The sequence below is a fragment of the Macrotis lagotis genome, chromosome 7 (assembly GCF_037893015.1).
Source record: "Macrotis lagotis isolate mMagLag1 chromosome 7, bilby.v1.9.chrom.fasta, whole genome shotgun sequence".
NCBI lineage: Eukaryota > Metazoa > Chordata > Mammalia > Peramelemorphia > Peramelidae > Macrotis > Macrotis lagotis.
Window position 1 is genome coordinate 131457810 of NC_133664.1, and position 21431 is coordinate 131479240.

Genomic DNA, 21431 nt, shown 5'->3' on the forward strand with positions numbered 1-21431 from the left:
TTCCCCCAATTTGTGCCCGGTGCTCCCCAGGGTGTAGGTCAGGAGACTCCCCCCGCTGCTGTGAGCTGCAGCTCTCAGCCCCCTGGCTCTGCCTCCGGGAGGCTGAAGTTCTTTTGCTCTGGCAGGCTGCCCCTCTGACAAGCCACCCCTCCAACCCTGGGGAGCAGAGCCTTTCTGCTCTTTTCCAGGTTACCTTGAATAGGAGCACTGCCTCACTGGGTCCCTTTGTGGGTTCTGTCTCTTGAAAGTTTAGTTAGAGTCCTTAGCTTATGAGTTTTATGAGAGAGCTTCTAAGAGCTGTTGCTCTCTTGTCACCATCTTGGCTCCGCCCCCCAAAACCTATGACTTCCTATCTCCAATGTCTAGGGCAAATCCTGAAATTGTAGATTGTTCTTAAAAACTACTTGTTGAACTGAACATAACACTTCTATTCAGCTACCTCCCTCCTGCCATCATTTTCAAATTATATCTATTGCCAGTGTCTTAGTAGACTTATATGTAACTAAGTGATCAAAACTTGAATCTTGTATTATCTCCATGGATATACAATGCACTGAGGGGGAGTGTCAAAATAAATTTTGCATTCCAGATCTTCAACTATAATAATAGTGAGCCCTACCAAAACAAACATGTCTTGTGCAAGGGAATTGGGCATCATTTCCCTCACAAACCTAGTGTCTTATTCTTTAAAGAGTTTACTATTGTTGTTGAGGTTGAGTCACATCAGTTATGTCTGATCCCTTGGCTTAGTTTGCCATTTCCTTCTCTGGTTCATTTTAGATAAGGAATTGAGGCAAATAAGGTTAAGTGACTTGCCCAGAGTCACACAATTACTAAGTGTTTAAGGTTAGATTTGAATTCATGAATTTGAGTCTTCCCGATTCCAGCCCCAGTACTCTACTCATATGGTCACTTAGCTGAGCCTTAAAGTCTTTTAGTTAGATTAGAAAAATCTTTTAAATTTTACACAATAGAGTTCCCATATCTGTATCTGAGAATTTCTTATATTAGCATTCCCGCCATAATAAAAGTTCAGTGCCCCTAAAGATAGGTTTAAGAGGGAGTAAGACTTAACAAGACTTATGGCTCTAATGTATTAAAATTTTCTTCTCCAGTGAATGACCAGGAGGCCCATTAAATTGACATATTGTATATATGCCAATTTCTTTTCATTATTCTTCTGTATTAGGAGATAGAAAGTATAATTTTTATGATTTCATTTTGCATATTATAGAATGTATGAAAAGCAGTCCAGGAAAAAATAAAAGTACTAACCATTGTGTCACATATGGAGCTGGTAATAGGTATAGTTTTATAATTAAAAAGAGGAAATACTTGTCAGCAAGTATGGTGCAAAATGAAATAAGTTTAGTATAGTTAGTAAAACTGAACTAAATGGATTCTTACTGATAATCAACTATAGAGTAAAAAGTAATTCAAAATATTTGAGGAATTAATTCTTTTTTCTTTGAACAAAACCACGTAACATTTAACTTTTGGTATAGCAAAGGGATCATAACAAATATGTTATAAAATATTTTCAATTTTTTTATAGGAAAGACAGTCATTAATCATTTTTATGTATAGGAAAAATTGGATGCTGGATGAGATTCCCAAGAAAAAGCCTTGGTTGGTGAAATTCAACAGCTACTCATGCCCTCCTCTAAAATTTAAGAATGCCATGTTTCACAAATTATTTTGACTGTGGAACATCTTGGATGTTTGGTGAGTTTGGTGAGATTCCAAAATAATGCTCTAAACATAGAAAATACTCATTTCAAAAATTTAGGAGCAAAATAGAATTGTCTATTTTTAGACTTAAAATATTTTATCATCAGTTGCAGGTATTTTGTTTTACTCATAATCTTATATTTACTATTTTAGTATGAAAAATTTCACTAGCATCAAACTTTTCTAGAAGAATTCACAGGTGTGTTATGGAGAAAACTAGGTTTCTTTGGAGCAGCTATGCAGTAGTACATCAGATATTGTCCACAAAGGTTTGGCAATGGGACACTATGATGAAATGGAAACTATTTCTTATAAAGATTAACATGTATTTGAGATATGTATAAACTAAAGATGAAGAAAATCTCAATTAACAAATAAAAATTAGGGGCGGCTAGGTGGCGCAGTGGATAGAGCACTGGACCTGGAGTCAGGAGTAACTGAGTTCACATCTGGCCTCAGACACTTAATAATTACCTAGCTGTGTGGCCTTGGGGAAGTCACTTAACCCCATTGCCTTGCAAAAAAAACCTAAAAAAAAAAACCAAATAAAAATCAGAGCTGTTAACTCCTCAAATTTGATTTACATGTAGGTAGCCTTCCAATATTTTATATGATACAGATATTCGTTGTTTCTTCTAGACTTCTTGAGTTTAAATAATTATTCATATATGGACTATTAGTGAGGCTATCTGTAGATGCTTTTTTTTTTTTTTGCAAGACAATGAGGTTAAGTGACTTGCCTGAGGTCACACAGCTAGGTAAATATTAAGGAATCTGAGACCAAATTTGAACTCAGATCTTCCTGACTCCAGGGTCAGTACTCCATCCATTGGGCCACCTAACTGTCCCCTGTAGATACTTTTAATAGATTTTCAAGAGCACCACTTAATCTATGCATTAAGATTGGTAAATCACATGTTAGTTTGACATTTAATAAAATCATAAAAATAGGGAAAATGCTTCTGTGAATGTAAGGAAAACAAATGAGCCATCACATCAAGGAGGAGTGTATGGTTACCATCAATTTAACAAAAATGAAATATATAAGCTCCCTATACCAAGTAAATCATAAAAGAAAAATGAAGTTGACAAGAGTAGTCATTGTAGCAATAAAAAATGATAAAATGTTTTTTGACAGTATGGAAACTTGGAAGCTGTGCCAAATACACATTTAATTCTGAAACATGGGTAAAACATCTATTTTCTTTAGTGTCTTATGGGATTTCTAATAATTTCTGGCTCATCTAATTGTCTTAATTTCTTCCAAATGATTAAAAAAAAATTTTTGTACTTCAAATATTTTAAAAAATAAAAAACTCCAGTAGGTATATCTTGAATAGTTTATAGATTAAAGAGAAGCCTGAAAGAAATTCAGAAATAGCACTGCCAAAATGAAGACACCTTATTTTAAAGTTATAACAATTATTGAAAAAATGGGAAAAAAGTTTATTTACCAACAGATCATTTTACTGATATCCTTGATGAACACTACTGGTTAAAACAATAAAAAAAGGTCATGTTTGTCATATGTATCATTTATAGTCTACATAATCTATGATTTGGAGAATAGTTCTTAAGTGTTTTCACACTGAACTTTTTCTATTGAACTTAATATTGTTATATTTTTTAATTTTAATTTTAAAAGAGTCTGTCTTGTTTTGATAACATTTCAATCTTTCTTTGCTTTTACCCAGAAAGGAAGAATTTACTCAGGGGAAAGAATACTACTGATAGTGTCAAGATGAGTTTCTTTGGGATAAAGATTCTCTTACAACTTAGTCCTCTATACCTACCTACTCTATACCTGTGTGAAGTCACATAGTTTATCTGGGCCTCAATTTTGGTAAAATAATAGGATTATATGATTTCTAAAGTCCCTTCTAGCTTTAAATCTATGGTCTGAAGTCTTTTCCCTTAACTTATTAGAACTGGGACCAAGATATGGTGAAAAATCTTAAAACTGAAGGATTATTGAATTAGGTTCATTAGAATTCTACTTTAATATAGAAATTAAAGCTGAAGAAATCACTCTGATTTTGTAATTTTGCATTTCTTCTTGGTTATCTAAAAATGAAATAAAACAAGAAATAGTAGGAAGAAGGAATAGAAATTACTCAGCATCTTTTCTTTTATGTAAAGCTTCATAGATTTACTTCCACACATCCAAAAATCAGCAACTTTTGCCATATCCTTCCAAAAAAGGGAATTGGTAGGGAGTGTACAGGGGGTGGGGATGAAGTAGCAGGGGGAATTACCATTCTGAAATGGAGACTGCTACAAAGATTTATAAATTACTTAGGTTAAATGAACCAGATACAAGTCTAATGGGCAACGATACCATATTTCTCACACGGTCCTTTTGGGGCTTGTTGACCAGATTGGATGGCTGCCAGACTACTCATTGAACTCTGGAGAAGGGGGAGGAAGGGCTCACAGCTTTGTATTAAAATTTCTACCGAGATATTCTTAGACTTTAATACTTTCACTACTTATTCACTCTGGCTTTCTTCTCTGGATAGCATTACAAAAGAAGTACATAAGTTGTACCTTGTCATTTGAATGACAGAATTGTAGTCATTTTCACTGAAAATTATTCCAAGATTAAAGCAAATGGACAATTTTATTCCAAAGCTAAAACAAAAATTACTCGGAAAATGTAAATTTTTCATTTCATTCACAGATAAATGTGCATGTGGTAATTTTTTCCCTGCTAAAATGATGTCCAGAAAATTAAAATATCCCATTTCAGTTGTGAGATAATTTATTTAATGTAAAATGACTAACTAAAATGTTTACTTGCAATCCTATCACTTGATCGTGAAATAGGCTAGCCCTACTATCTGTTCAGAAACTATTCTGAGCCAATATAAAACAGAAATGATCATACATGAAATATGGCAGCACTACTATTATAACTTTAAGTTGCAATTATTTAAACATCATGGTTATCATTCTTTCTAAAATGAAATTCTTCTAATAAAAATCATGAAATGTAGCCATAAACAGTGGTTAGTTCATATTAATATTGTTTAACTATTATTTTACTAGTTCAAAGAGAATGACATTAAGACAAAGTAGAGTATGATTTATCCATTGTACTATAATCATTGAAGGTAATATTGACAAATAGCAAAGAGGGAAATATCAAACTTTAATTTTTTAAGGCAGAAAGAGGAGAAATACATTGGCATGAATATAAAGCATTTTTTACTTTAAAAGAATTGAAAACATAAAAAACTGGTGTTCCATTTTAGAGGTCTCATATATTTTCATGTGATATAAAGATCAGATCTTTGCAGAATTAACTTCTGTACCATATTTCAAAAAATAACCAACTATAATCCATTTGTTATGCAGCCATGCATTGCTTGTGTGTGCTGCTATTTTTAACATTGAAATATAACTCAAAACAGCTTATTGAATAGATTGATGTATGTACATTCTTGAATAACTTCATATAAAAATATATATACATATAAAAATATAGAGGTTTTAAAGGATGCAGAAATTTATACTAATGAATCATATCAGGTAGTCCTATTTTCTATATAGATGGTGAAGTTGAGGTATTGCACTTTTGGTAGTTTCAGCTATGAACTGAATTAATTTAGTCTTTTTTAAAAAAAAAGAAAAACAACATTTTAAAAACACATTATAACTATGATATAATAGTTCACAATGCCAGTACTTGTGTAAGGCAAAAAATATTCAGCATTTAGACTTTAAAATATAGAAAAGAATAATAAGAACATTAGATCAGCACATTGTTCCTATATTAAGAATTTCTTTTTCAAGAATAATAACTTTCTTATTCAACTATTTTAAGAAAATGAAATCAACTAATATTTAATGTTACCTAAAATTCTCTTCCAATGCAAGTGGATCCCCAAAGCTCAAATGACGCTTGAAAATCAGAATATATTATAATCAATTAAGTGGTGATCTAGTAAATTCATGAATGCTTACTTTTTTTCTCTTGGGAAAGTAATTTAGGCATTTAAGGAAATGCAATTCTTTAACAAATATATAATGTTAAGATTTTAACTTAAAGTATATATTGTTTAATGAGAAAGAAATCTTTTCACTATTGCATTTACAGAAAACAATAGGAACTGAAGAGACTAGATTGCGGATTAAGACCTATTCACAGAGTTTGGAAGAGCTAGGTTCAAGAACTGCTTTTGACATACACCAGTATGTGACTGAGCAAATCAGTGCCCCAGGCAACTAATTAAAACTATCTAAAACTTATCTGTTACAGATGAGTTACTGCTCTGCATCCATGAAGGAATTTTCCACACTAGGGATTCCCCACATAGATGAAATCACGGGTCCTATCCCTTCCTCCACTGAGCAAAAGAGACCACATAAAATAGTATACTAGCTCTTTAAGGTTTGCAAAGCACTTTACAAATATTAATAATATATGTGTAAAAATTTTGGTTCCTCCCTTTAACTTGACACATTCATTGTCAAATCAGATGTTTATATACTATATATTGTTATACCACTTATAGTTTGATTTTCTATACTATATCATTATTAAAATATACTATTTAAGCTCAACATATTATACAGAAGGGGAATATGTTTAAAAACATAGGGGTCAACACTATGTAAGGAGGACTAGGGACAATTGAAGTGTTAGCTTTAAAGAGTTTCACTCCAATATTTCTTCCATTTAGACCCCTTGGAGTTTCCTGTACCCATTCTCCTCCAAGCCCCTTCTTATCCTACCCCATCCCTTAAATTATACAATAAACAATCAAGCAAATGGAAGGAAATGCTTTTCAGAAGCATTAGTTTTTTAAAAAAACCAACCTCATCCTAAATACTGTATTTTCTACTCAAGAACATAAGTACCGAACCTAATTGCAAGTGGAATGTAGTTGCTGCCCCCGATCCTCCTTCAATATGAATGTACCTATTTGTAAGAAAAACAATGATGCTCAAGACTCTAGGGTCTCTTTACAAATTTCAAGTGCCTATTATTAATCTTTACTATCACTAATACCCTACCTTTAGCTTGCTTAAGCATTTGGCTATATTTCAAGTAAATCTTTTCTTTTCTTTTCTTTTTTCTTTTCTTTTCTCTTTTCTTTTCTTTTCTTTTATTTTCTTATCTTTTCTTTTCTTTTCTTTTTTCTTTTCTTTTCCTTTCCTTTTTTTAAAAAAAGTAATTTTATTTTGCATCTTTATCTTTCATTTAAAAACCACAATATGTAGGGGCACATCTTGACATTATAAATCCTCAAGAAGTGTTGCTTTCCCCACTGTGTAGGTAGATGTGTGTGTACATGTGCATGTATATGCAAGCAAACATACTAGGTCCATAGACATATGTAATACATTTGACATGGCTCTCAGACCAGATAAGTGGGAAGCCTCCAACAGCAAAGTTGCTCCTCTAGAGGGAAAGCTACACAGATCTTTCTTGCATACATATCCTGTTGAGAAGAATTTCAGAATAGACTTGATTGACTGGGCCTCTGACATGATATGGTGATTGTACATTAGTTGCAGAGCTTTGCAGTCTCTTCTGTTTGTTCAAATTGCTAAAATATTTTCCCACAATATGCTGTCTTGATGGTTTCAACTTAATAGGATGATATTCCCTGGAAGTCTTAGATTTAACTACCTGAAAAAAAAGAAATGAGAATGACAAAGGGGAAAAAAAGGACATTTAAGTCAATCAATCAATCAATCAATCAATCAACATTAAATTGCTTAAATATCCTCTAATTGCCATCCACTATGCCCAGCATCGGAGCTCCAAAGACAAAAACAAAATAACTCCTTTCCTCAAGGGATTCCACTGGGAAAATGCCAATGCATATGCAATCAAATCAGTTAGTCAAAAAATATTTTTCAAATGCTTAATATTTATCAGTCATTGTGCTAAGCACTGAGAATATGAAGAAAAGCAAAAACATGGTCTCAAGCAACTTACATTCTAATGGAGGAATCAATATGCAAAAAACTATATACATATAAGATAGATATAGATATAAAGATTGCAGGAGAATAGATGGAAGGTAGAGAGAAGTGATTAGTTGGTATGGGGAGGGATGAAGCTGTAGAAGATTAGATTTGAATTGATTACTGAAAAAAAAAAGAAACATGGAAGTAGAAGCAGAGGTATAAACTGCCTTATCCCTTTCTTATAGTTAAATGACTTAGCCAGAATCACACAGCTAGAAAATGGCAAAGATAAGACTCAATTCTAGTTAAGTTTTCTACCAATAAGGCCAGTCCTCTTTTCAAAGTAGATAAAGATAGGGAGGGGAAAGGGAGTAGACTCAAACTTAAATGTTTGAGATTGTGAATTCACAATCTAGTTTGTTTCCAATGAGACATATTGTGTCATGTATTTGAGGTTCATATGAAGGTCTGACTGAATAATGAAAAACAGGAAAAAGGGAGAAAGGGAAGAGGAAGTAGAAGAGACATAGATTAAAGGGGGAATGAATCCTAAGCAAAACAAAAACTAAGGAGCTAGAAATATACCTCCTTTAGAAGTGGCAAATAATGAAAATCTGAAGTACTCATAAATTGAGAAATGGTTGAACAAGTTATGATATATAAATGTAAAGGAGTACTATTGTACTGTATGTATACTTATACATATCAGTAAAATGCCCTACCAGGATTCTCGAGGACTAATGAAGCGATATCTACAAATTTCCTGATAGAGGGGTGAAGGATTCAATATAGAATAAGATGAATTTTCTTTGATAAAATCAATGTAGATATTTGTTTTGGTAGATAACATATGTTTGTAGTTGGAAAAAGTTAAAAAATCAGGAGTAAAATTTGTAGCTCTAACACTTTTCTGATTCCAGTAAAGTTGTTTAACACTGCAACAGAAGACTTGTAATCAATTTGGATTTTTCTACTGAGTTTCAGTGAGGTCAGACTGACCTTCAAATGTATCTTGATTGCATGATATGATCCTATTGTATGAAATGTGAACACACATGTAAAGTATTCTATAACCCTAAAGCCCTAGAAAATATAAGCAATTTTTTGAAATTATAAAAATATTTTCATGGGCAATTAAAAAAAAGGATATGGGTAGATCCTATGACATGTTGAAACCATTCCAGTTAGTGACCCCACCTCCCTGGACTCTGAGTAAGTCATCTTTGGAATCTGAGGGAGCAGCCGAACTGCTAAAGGATAATTGAAGCATTTAAAAGCTATCAGTTCTTTCTGCAGAGCTCCCCTGGCGGGATTTGCCAAATCTGTCAGTCAGTCATGAGTATGGATCAAATAGTTAGATCATGGAGCCTAGTTCAGACAGTTGGAAAATTGGTCAAGATGATTTGAGCATATAGAATCTTTTTTTGGGTTAAGAATATTTTGTGTATTTTAATGGACATCCAATAATCTTTCCTACTTCTAAAATTGTGTGGTGTTCTAGAGATAATTGCTTATGCTAAAAGCCAAATCTTAGGCTGCTTTCCTTTTTCACTTCTTTTTTTTGCTGGGGGGGGGGGCGGGGAGAAAGAAGGTTGGAATAGAGGATGGTAGAGATAGGGACCAGACTTGTGATTTCTTTGGTACAGGAATCTATCAAATGGACAAACTTCTTTCTGACCAGGCCTTGGCATGTTTTCTGCAATGTATGGTTTAGGAAAGTTTCCTGAAATACTGTGATATGCTGTGATATGTGTGTGATATGCTCAGGATCACACAGCCATTATATGTCAGAGGTAACCATGAACCAAGATCATGCTTTTGAGACAAGGTTTCTTGTCACTATTTCATTTTCGCTCTCTCTCTCTCTCTCTCTCTCTCTCTCTCTCTCTCTCTCTCTCTCTTTCTCTCTCTCGTCTCCCCTCCCTCCCTCCCTCTCCCTTTCTCTCTCTCCCCTCTCTCTATTTGAGAAGATATACTCTTAACAAAAAATAAAAATGCTATTCTAAGAATATGATTTCTGTTGTCATGGGACAATGTAAAGGGAAAACAATCCTAATGGGGTGGGGTGGGGGGAAGTATCAGAATATATTCCATATCTTAAAATAAGGCATATAATCAATTTTAAAGGAAGAGCTTTTGACCAAGGTCCCAATGAACCTCAAATTTCAATTTAGAACAGAAATATGTTTTAAGACAGATTAGATTCAACTAAGTTAAGATAAATGAATTATTTTCCTATGGTTACAACAGGTTGACTTTTCCAAATAAAGTTCTTAGAGCAAATGACTCCCATGAGGTAATATCAAATCAGCAAGTTGTAGCAAGGAATCCCCCTTGATGGTAATTCTGTGCTCAGTTTGCATTTAACCACTGATTAATATATGAGGTCTAAAGGTTGCCTGTTTCTGTTATGAGTAGTTATGTTTATCATTGTTTAGTTATAGTGTAACTCTAAAGATATAATAGTCTAGTCAGAGAGATTCATTGATGTTTTACTGAAGCCTTTGTCCTTTTGGGGAGGAGGCTTAAAGTTACTGAAAGCCAGTTTAGGGAATATTCTTCAAGGAATATTATTTAGGGAAAAAATCAAGCATACATGTAGAGTTTTGACCCAGAAGCAAATTATTGTGCCAGTATTCTGAGACTGAAATAAGGTTAATTTTATTTATGTGATCTTTTTAGAATGAGCATTGGAAATGTCTGGATAGCCTGTATGATAAATATGCCAGAACTTGAAAAGTGGCCTCCTGATGTAGAAGGTTTATGAGGTACCAGTGAAGAATTCAATTTCATGTGTCTATGACTGGTTATAGGCTAGTATTTCAAATCAATTTTTTTTCCTGCCCTTAAAAATGATTTTGATCCTCTCCATGATTTCAAGGCTGAATTTATTGCAACATTATGAAGAATTCTGGGTAGTGCTAGTATAGATGCAGCAGCAACCTAAATAGGCTTCATTAATGGGCCAAGTGCAGTAATAAATTTCAGTGAGTATAAGAGTAGTTGAAGGTAAAATTACTCCCATTTTGAGCCAGTATCTATGCTTCAAGGTGAGTGCTGTTAACTCTTTTTTAAAAAAATAAATTACAAAGAACATCAACAGGAAAAGGTATGCTTAAGATACTTGAGGTAAGCATGAAAATTGAGAAACTTCAAAAACACTGTCTAAAGCTCTTCAGAGTTAAAATCCATGAGAATTTTGTGATATGAATAGTTCTCCAGTGCCTTTGGGATGTTCATTTATGATGAGGATGTTGATTTGTTCATTCTGCTATTATTAACTTTGGTTTATTTGGTCCACGTCATCATCATTTGTTTTATAGCAAAGAACAGTTTCTCACAATTCCTGTCTATTGAAAGTCATTTCAAAAGAATTGTCTTTACAATTCATTGCAACCCACTTTGTTTACTTCAAAGTTCACTTATGTGTTCCACATTTTTGTCTATTGTTTTTTTAGCCCCCCCCCCCCCAGATCTTAGTGTAGATTCCATCAGAATCTGGTAACTCACTCTTCTCCCTCAAGAAACAAATTCATTTTATTAAGGAAAAAATATTCCAAAAGTTTGTTATGACTTCTTAATGACCAAAATGCTCCCTGGCTTAAGCTATCTTTCCCAGACCATGCAGACCATCAAGAAAATCCTATAAATAGTTCTTTGCATTGCCACCTTAAACAAAAGTTCTTGCTAAAAACCTAAAGGATCTTACAGAATCTGATGGATTTTATATAATCTTAGAGATCTTTTATAATACCATGGATTTGACTGGACAAAGAAGATAAGGAGAAAAAAAATGTCACATTGTTTTAGGTTACTTAGTCAAAGGAGTAGAACAATTTGGCTTGGTGCCCATAATTTGCATAATGAACAAATAAGAGGAGAAAAAATATTTTGAGGATGCAGTTGGTATGAAATTTTGTGAAATTTTATGGATTGTCAAAAATTGGCATAGATTCCCTTAAGAAAGACTGAGGAATCTACTTTACTTTGATGTATTATTTAAAATAGGGAAATGCTAGTATAATTCTGATATGGGGGGGGAACAAAATTAAATTTTTTTTGTCCTAGAAAGCTTTTATTGATTATTTTACATGTCAAGGAAATTTATTTGGTCTATGTCATCTCTACATGTAAAAATGAACTATGTTCAAATACTGTACTTGAAACAAATATCATTCTTTCTTTCTGAAATTTGACTGGGAGAAATTAGTATATCCAGGGAATTCAAGAAGTCCAGGGAAGGGAAGACGATCATATTTCATAAACTATTATATTTCCCTATAAAAAGTTTCAGGGAAAAAATATTGTCCTAAATAAAGCTCAGGAACATTTTCAACTCAGTGGTAGCCTCTTGGTTTTTGGAGTGCTGGGATTTCTGTAGCAGCAGGAAATTTCTGGGATGGCACTGTTTAGTAAATTGAGGACAAAAACAAAAGAGAGTTCAAAAATTGAACTTAGAGTGACTTAATAGTATCTTCATATATGCATAGCAATGGTAAGCAAAATACCAAGTAATTCAGACACAGCCTTCAAGTTCATTATTATATGTAGACACATGTCTAAGATACTTGAAATAAGAACAAGAACTGAAGGGCTTCAAAAGCATTGTTGGAAGATCCTTGAAGTCAGAGACCATGTAGTTTCTGTGTTATAAAGTTTCTTTGAGTATGTGAAATATTTACTATTAAAGAAAAGGTAGGGATCATTATGATCTATTAACACAGGCATTATTATAACCAGTTTGCATGCAAAGTTCTGTCATTTGTATTGATGTTATATAATTATGATGAATTTTCTTTTAAAATGAATATTTATTTATTTATTTACCTATTATTAATATTTTAATAATATTTATTTTTAATTGCTTATTTTCAAAATCATTCACTTTATTTAACTTATTTTTATTTTACTTTTTAATTTACTCACTACTTATTTTTTAATTCAGTGTCTTTATTTATTTATTTAAATACTTAATTTATTCATTAATTTATTTATGTATTTGTTCATCTATCTATCTAGCTAGCTAGCTAGCTATCTAGCTATCCATCCATCTATCGTCTAGCTATCTCATCTATTTCTGTCTGACTCCATCTTTCCCTCTATAGTTACTCTTGCAGCCAGGGATTCACAATATAGTAAATACTGAACTCAGTGAGGAAACGCAATTGAATTTAGCCTTACTGCAATTCAGAACTTCTGAGAAAAAGTGATCTACCAGTTTCAGCATCCCTGGTGTCTGGTGGTACAGATATGTATCCCCAAAATTGGGCAGGCTAAATCTTCAAAATGATCTGTTTTATTTATTCTTGTTTGATCTTAAGTGAAGCTATATTTTAAAATGGTAAATGTAGCATGTATGATGGAAGAAAAGTTGTTAACCAGGAAGGAAAGAGTAAATAATGTCTTTTTTTTTTATCTATATGAGAGGCAGATCTTGCATTATGTCTAGAAATCTGACTTTGAGACCTAAGAACTTGATGTTAAGTTCTGTCTTTAACACATTCAGGCTATATGGCCCTGATCAAATCATTTTATGTTGCTGCTCATGTCCAAGGCCTGAAATTGAAGGGAAGTTAGTGATCTACATCAATAGGGGCAGTTACCTAGGAGTTCTCTATACAAGACATTCCAGGTTCAGTTTCTATCTCTTCATCTCTGCATCTAACCTGTCAACACATCCTTATTGAATGACCAAGGTCTTCCTTTAATTCAGAGACTCATTTAAAGTTATTTAAACCAATAGAATTTATTAAAAGTACAACAAAACCCACCAAATCCATTGGAAAAAATTTGGGACACATTCAGTAAATTTAGTTTTAAAATGCACCCAATCTTGTATAGGTACTATTTGTTCTGTTTTTCTCAAGTTAGAGATAAATCATAATGGAATTAAATTTTCTTGAAATAAGTGCAGTTAATTTGCCTATTTGAATCTAGATAGATTTCTATATTTGGGCCTTAACAAAATTCAGACTACTTTTCAATATTTTAATTATTGTTAAATTTTATTCATTTTTACTATCGTTAATCTGAAACAATTACTTTCTAATCTATTACTATTATTATTATGCTTTTACTGTATATTTGCATTTGAACTTATCTAAAATCTTTCACATAATAAATGACTAGTGTATTTATTCTTGGTGCTTAAAGATATTGGCTCCAGGGGCAGCTAGGTGGCGCAGTGAATAGAGCAATGGCCTTGGAGTCAGGAGTACCTGGGTTCAAATGACCTCAGACACTAATAATTACCTAGCCATCCAACCTCAGACACTTAATAATTACCTAGCCGTGTGGCCTTGGGCAAGCCGCTTAACCCCATTGTCTTGAAAAAAAACCAAAAAGATATTGGCTCCATAAAATTTGAGATTATCAGATCAATGATTTCAAGTAAATGCACAGTATTAAGGCTTATGCCTTCAAGAAATGTTACCATATCTGTACTGAAATGTAATATTTTTGGCATAAAGTATAGGAAGTTTAGGAACAAATTGAGGAACCTAGTGGTGTGTTACAGTAGGAGAAAAAAGGGGTCATAGATTTTTTTGGAAAAGGAAAATTTTAAGAGTAATGGACAGAGCTACTACATAAAAGAAGAGTAAATCTTCATCTATTGAGGCCAAGAATTTTAGGAATGTGATTCAATTTTTTTTTTTAGGTTTTTGCAAGGCAAATGGGGTTAAGCGGCTTGCCCAAGGCCACACGGCTAGGTAATTATTAAGTGTCTGAGGTCAGATTTGAACTCAGGTACTCCTGACTCCAGGGCCAGTGCTCTATCCACTGTGCCACCTAGCCACCCCAGGAATGTGATTCAGTTTTAAAGGTGCAGTTTAGATTTTTCAAAGTATTGGAAGGTTCTAGGAAAGCTTTCAGCATTTAGCTTAGCCTTTACTACATATCTTTTTATTTTTTCCTTTTTGTTAAGATTTCTATTATGAACTAAATGTATAGATGTATTTCAATTTCCAAATGGGTGTTCTTCTCTCTTTGAATCAATTCAGGTAGGAATTGCCTGCTCTGTCCCTTCCCTCCATTTTCCCTTTTCTATAAAAGCTCTTCCTTATGCATCTCTCTTTCTTTTTTTTAAAATAAATTTTATTTAAAAATTTTTTTCTCTCAGGTACATGCAAAACACAAGTTTCAAGATTTACTTCTAAGACTTTGAGTTCCAAATTCTCCCTCTTCCTCCTGCCCTACTCTGATTAAAAAAACACATTCCTTGGTGTAGTTTTAAAATGTGCACCCATGAAAATCATTACTATAATAGTCATGTTATAATAGTAAACATTCTCCCCGCCCCATATACACACACACGCAAAGAAAAAGAAACCTCAAGAAAAATAAAGTGAGGAGAGAAAGTATGCTTCAGTCTGTATTCGGATAGTATCAGCTCTGTCTTTGGGATGGATAGCATTCATTATCATAAGTCCACCAGAGATATTGCTTCAACATTTTTTTTTTCCCCACAGTTGCCATTGTGAGTTGTATTTCCCTCAATCCTATTCCCCCACCCCCATTTATTCTATTCTTTCTCTTTCACATTATCCTTCTTCATAAATGTATTGCCTCTGACTACCCTCACCCATGATCTTCCCTCTGTTCTAACACCTACATGCCTCCTCCCTTCTCCTTGTATACCCTTTCTCCCATTCCTTTCCTCTCCTATTTTCCTCTAGGGTAAGATAGATTTTTATATCCAGTTGAATGTGTATGTTATTCCCTTTCTGAGCTAGTTCCAATGAGAATAAGATTCACTCACTCACCCCTTCATCTTCCCCCTCTTCCATTCCACTGCAAAAGTTTTTTCTTACCTCTTTGATGAGAATAACAGCCCATTTTTATCTCTCCTTTCCCTTTCTTCCAGTACATTTCTTTCTCCCCAGACATTTCTTTCTCCCCATTAACTCCATCTTTTAAATTCAAATTCAAATTTGATTCCCTTCTGTGCCTTGTCTATACACACACACACACACACACACACACACACACACACACACACACACACACATTTTTCCATGCAGGAATAAAATCAGTTCAACATCATTAACTCCCTCACAATTTACCCTTCCCACCCACCATCTCTATGCTTCACCTGAGTCTTGTCATTGAAGATTAAACTTTCTGTTCAGTTCTAGTCATTTCATCAGGAATGTTTGAAAGTCCCCTATTTCATTGACTGTCCATCTTTTCCCCTGAAAGAGTATATTCAGTTTTGCTGGGTAGAGGATTCTTGGTTGCAATCCAAGCTCTCTTGCCTTCTAGAATATTATATTCCAAGTCCTATGAGCCCTTAAAGAAAGTAGAAGTTGTTAATTCTTGTGTTATCCTGACTGTAGCTTCATGACATTTGAATGGTTTCTTTCAGGCTGCTTCTAATATTTTCTCCTTCATTTAGGCATTCTGAAATTTGACTAAAATATTCCTGGCAGTTTTCATTTTGAGATCTCTTTCAAGAAATGATTGGTGGATTTTTTTCAATTTCTATTTTACCCTCTGCTTCTAGGATATTAGGGCAGTTTTCTTGGAGAATTTCTTGAAAAATGAAGCTAGCTTTTTCTTTGATCATGACTTTCAGGTAGACCAATAATTTTAAAATTATTTCTTCTGGATTTGTTTTCCAGGTCAACTGTTTTTCCAATGAAATATTTCACATTTTCTTCTGGTTTTTCATCCTTTGTTTTTGTTTTTTTTATTTTTTATTTCCTCATGGAATCATCAGCTTCCCTTAACTCAATTCTTTTCTTCAGAGAGCTTTTGTATCTCCTTTTCCATCTGGCCATTTCTGCTTTTTTTTAGGTGTTCTCATTGGCCTTTTGGACTGCTTTTTTCCCCTATGACTCAAATTGGTTTTTAAGATATTATTTTTAAGATATTTTTTTTCAGTATTTTTTGGTATCTGCACCAAGTTGGTGACTTGGTTTTCATGGTTTTCCCACATCTCTCATTTCTCTTCCCTTACTTTATTTTCAAAATCTTTTTGAGCTCGTTCACAGCCTGAGATCAATTCATATTTTTCTTGAAAACTTTGGAATCAGAAGCTTTGATTTTGTTATGCTCTGAGTGCGTGTTTTGTTCCTCCATAGGACCAAGGTAATTGTCTATAGTTGGAATTTTTTCTTCTGTTGTTTGCTCAATTCCCCAGACTGTGACTTGATTATACCTCTTTGTTAAGGTGGGGCTCTGCTTTCAGGGTGGAGGATGAACTGTTCCAAGCTTCTTATGGTTTTTCAGTTGTTTTCAGGGATATCCCCCAGGGACTTGTAAGTTATCAGTTCCTCCAAGGTCTTATGAGAGGCTATGACTGCTCTCCTGGCCTATACTCTCATCTGTGGGTGACTACAAGCCCTCTCCTCTGTCCTGGAACTGTGAGAAGAGTCCCTGCTCTGCTGTAGTCCATAAGCTCTATTGTGTTTCTGCTCCTTTTCTGGAATACTGGAGTTCCAGACTGTGACCTGGATCTGAGTATGGTCAAAGCAAAAGAGTTCTGCCTCGAGAGTAGTAAAGAGACCTTTGCCGTCTCCCTGACCTTACCCTCTATGGGCTGAGTGCTCTGAAAGCAGCAGCTGGCTGACTCCCTGCCAACTGGCTCCCCAGGCCTGCTCCTGGTTCCCTGGGACTGGGTCTGTGCTGAGGTCTGTGCTCTCACTCTGGTCAGCAGAATTTTCCTGCTGTCCTTCCAAGCTGTCCTTGGCAATTCTTGGGCTGAGAGGTCTGGAAATTGACTCCCACTGCCATGGACCCATGTGCTCCCAGGGACCCAGGTGCTCAATGGTCTACTCCTGGGTGGCTTGAGCTGGTTCACTCCAGCACAACCCAAATTGTGGTGTGGGCCCTTTGTAACCCCAGTGCAATAAACCCTTCCTGTGGATCTTCCAAAATGTCTTGGGCAGAAAAATTGTTTCATTCAATCTTTTTTGGGTTCTGCCACTCTAAAATTTGGTTATAGTCATTAGTTAAAGGTATTTGTAGTAGTTTGGGGGAGAGCTTGGTTCTGCCCCCATTGCATCTCCTTTAGGTGAGATAATTTCCCCCATTCTTCTCTTCTCTTTTCTTTCAATGTATCCCTCTTTCTCACCCATTCTTTTTTTTAGAACATTCCAATGTAATCAACTCATTTTTGTGTTCTTTGTCTATGTAGCATTCTTCTCAAAGGTCTAATAATGAAAAAGATCTTAGGAATTACATGCATAATCTTCCCACATAGGAATATAAATAATTTAACCTCATTGAGTCCCTTATAATTTTTCATATTTGTTTCTTGTTTCATATTTACATTTTGTTTCTTATATTCAAAAGTTATGTTTTCTATTCATCTCTGTCTTTTCATTAGGAATTTTTGAAAGTCTTCTAGTTAATTAAATGTCCTTTATTTCCCTTTTCCCTTGAAGGATTATACTCAGTTTTGCTGGGTAGGTTATTCTTGATTATAATTGTATCTTCTTTGACATTTGGATTATTGTATTCTAAAACCTTCATACGCTTAATGTAGTAGCTGCTAAATCTTTGTGAACCTAACTATGGTACTATAGTATTTAAATGGTTTCTTTCTGGTTGCTCAAAGTATTTTCCATTTGACCTGTAAATTCTGGAATTTGGCTAATATTCCTGGTAGTTTTCATTTTGGGATGTCTTTTAAGAAGTAATTGATGAATTCTTTTAAACTGAATTTTACCCACTGGTTCTAGAATATAGGGCAGTTTTCTTTTATAATTTCTTTTTTTTTTTAGGTTTTCTGCAAGGCAATGAGGTTAGGTGACTTGCCCAAGGCCACATGGCTAGGTAATTATTAAGTGTCTGAGGCTGGATTTGAACTCAGGTACTCCTGACTCCAGGGCCAGTGCTCTATCCACTGTGCCACCTACCTGCCCCTATAATTTCTTGAAATATGATGTCTAAGCTCTGTCTTTGATCATAGCTTTTAGGCAGTCCAATAGTCTTAAATTATCTCTACTCAATTTATTTTTCAGGTTTGCTATTTTTCTTGATATATTTCACATTTTCTTTAATTTTTTTAGTCTTTTGAATTTTATTGTTTTTGATGGAAGCTATTAACTTTCATGTGTTCAATTCTATTTTTTTTTTAGCTTTTTCAAGGCAATGGGGTTAAGTGGCTTGCCCAAGGCAACATGGCTAGGTAATTATTATGTCTGAGGTCGGATTTGAACCCAGGTACTCCTGATTCCAAGGCCAGTGTTCTATCCATTGTGCCACCTAGCCGTCCCTCAATTCTAATTTTTAAGGAATTATTTTCGTCAGTGAATTTTATGCCTCTTCATTTTTGATCAATTCTATTTTATAAGATGTTATTTTCTTCAGGATTTTTTGTGCCTCTATTGTCTTTTCATAATTTACTGTATATCACTTGTACTTATTTTCTCAGTTTTCCCTCCATTTGAGTTTTAAAATCATTTTTAGCTCTTCCAGGTATTCTTATGGGGCTTATTTCCAATCTAGATTTTTCTTTGAGGCATTGCATGCAGGTCTTTTGACATCATCTTCTGAGTTTGAACCTTTTACTTCCCTATCACTATAGTAGTTTTTTTATGATCAGGTTCTTTGTTGCTGTCATCATATGTTCATTTCTATTTCTTGACTTTGAATTTTATGTTAACCTTAGACACTGTTCACAGAGTTGGGAATGGGGAAGAACTGTTTCAAGTTTTAGGCTTTTTCACATTGTTATTTTCAGAGTTGGGGCAGGGTTGGAAGTTTTGAGTACTTCCAAGTAGGTGCTGTATAAATTCTTATTCCCTTTCCTTCACCTAAGGGAATGCCATCATTTGCTGTTGTAGTAAGGAAATGTATAATTATACTGACTTTTTTTAACTTGACAATGGCAAGCAATTAGATAAGATATAATTACTTTTAATTAACCCATATTTCCTAAATGCCTTTTAGACATTTTCAAATTAGTATGGCACAATTAGAACAACAAAGACCTATAACCCTGTCTCAGGCAGTGCAAATATAAAGAGTAGTAAATGAAATGGCACCATTGATTTAGTAATAAGTCAACCTTATTTCTGATTTTGATACTCTAGCTCCTAGTACCTGGGTTCTCTGACTTATAGACCAATTCCTCAGTAACTGAGTACTCAGTCTTATATCTTAATACCCAGTGTCTAGAATTTTTGTCTCTATCTCTCAAGCCCCACCTCTCTGCCTTTGATAGGAGCTCCAATACCTACTGGATAACCCCACCCCCAACATTGCATTTCTTTCTTTTCTGCCCAACCCATACCTAGATATTTATTGCCTTATATCTTAGACTTGAGAAATAGGATGATATCTTAGACCTAGGGATAGCCTTGGAGTCAGGAAGATTTGATTTCTTTGAAACATAAGCTCTGGGACAGGAAAATTATTTAACTTTTCAGAATTCTAGTCAACTCTTCAAGATTGTAAATTATAAAGAACTGCTAATCTGTATTGGAGAAGGATTTCCTATCTTGAAAGTTTTCTACATTGATAGAATCACATTCAGACAACACCACAAAATAATCTTGGGTTCAGTTTTAACCTTGGTTACTAATATTAACATTCCACTAACCTCCCTTCCTTTGTTTGATTTCTAGTTACATAACTATATAAGTCACTATAGGTTCTTCCCTAAAATAATTAACTCCCAGTCACATCTCCCTTGTTTATTTATTTTTAGGTTGTTTTGCAAGGCAAATGGGGTTAAGTGGCTTGCCCAAGGCCACACAGCTAGGTAATTAAGTATCTGAGACCGGATTTGAACCCAGGTACTCCTGACTCCAGGGCCAGTGCTTTATCCACTGTACCACCTAGCCACCCTTCCTTTGTTTATTTTGATTCCCACCCTTATGACTAGTCTTTTACTACAGAAGTTGACTGGATAGTCAGTGCCAGTTATTTAAATCAGGTCTTTGTTCATCACCATCCAAGCAACTTATAGGAATACCTTGTCCCATACCTTGTCCTATCCATTGTTTTAATATGAAAAGTTTTAGGATGGGATCAATCAAACCTTCTGAATGACTGATTTCTGGATAGTTCTTACAGTCTGATTTCTAGTCTTCTTATCTATATGTTCTATTAAAATTAAGCATACAATTAAAACAAACAGTTATTAACATTTTTCAATACAAATAGATCATAGGCAATTAAAATTTGCCCATGTCCTTTCTGAAATCATTATTGTTTTAAAAGCATCTACATCTGAAGTTTTCTTTTGGCAATTAGTGGCAGAGTTTTACAGTAACTTTTTAGGATGTAAACAAGTAAGAGATAATGTTTGTTTTACTGGAGGTGATAAAAACATATTAACAATAGAGAATGGTAGAAACTTCATATGAAGCAATAGAAAATAGTAAGAATTCTGGACAGCTAATTTTTTATTATGTCATAAAGAGATTAAATAGCAAAGCTTAGTGAGGCCTTTGGTTAATTGACATTACCTTTATCAAGAAACTAGAAATGTCTGTGTTTGAAGATACCCGGATTAATTACAGGAAAATCTTGGGTTAGAAGACATCAGAGAGTTCTGGATCTTAAATAGAGGATTTGGATCTCAAAGTGACTAAAAACAGGGTCCCCTGAGATTTGAATTTGATTGAATTTTGGGTAGATGGTAGATGTTTGAGATTTAAAACATCAGTTAGTATCTGGGCCACCATTAGGAGTGTTGGACTAATTTGGGGTGGCATCTTCATGCCTTGCTACCTGTTAACTCCATATAGACTATACAATTCAACTCTGGGGCAAACTATTTTTTAAAAGAATGTACTGGAATGATCACTGACCAGATCATTGTT

The 21431-nt window shown here is 34.2% G+C and overlaps 1 protein-coding gene across 1 annotated transcript in view; it reads right to left on the minus strand.

Moving 5' to 3' along the window:
* Window positions 1–6788: 6788 nt before the first annotated feature.
* CPED1 (cadherin like and PC-esterase domain containing 1) overlaps window positions 6789–21431 on the minus strand; it is a 407812-nt gene continuing 393169 nt past the window's right edge. The window contains exon 24 of the mRNA XM_074193820.1: window positions 6789–7369. Coding sequence (XP_074049921.1) covers window positions 7151–7369 — 219 coding nt within the window. The 3' untranslated portion in view covers window positions 6789–7150. The remainder of the gene's footprint in view (window positions 7370–21431) is intronic.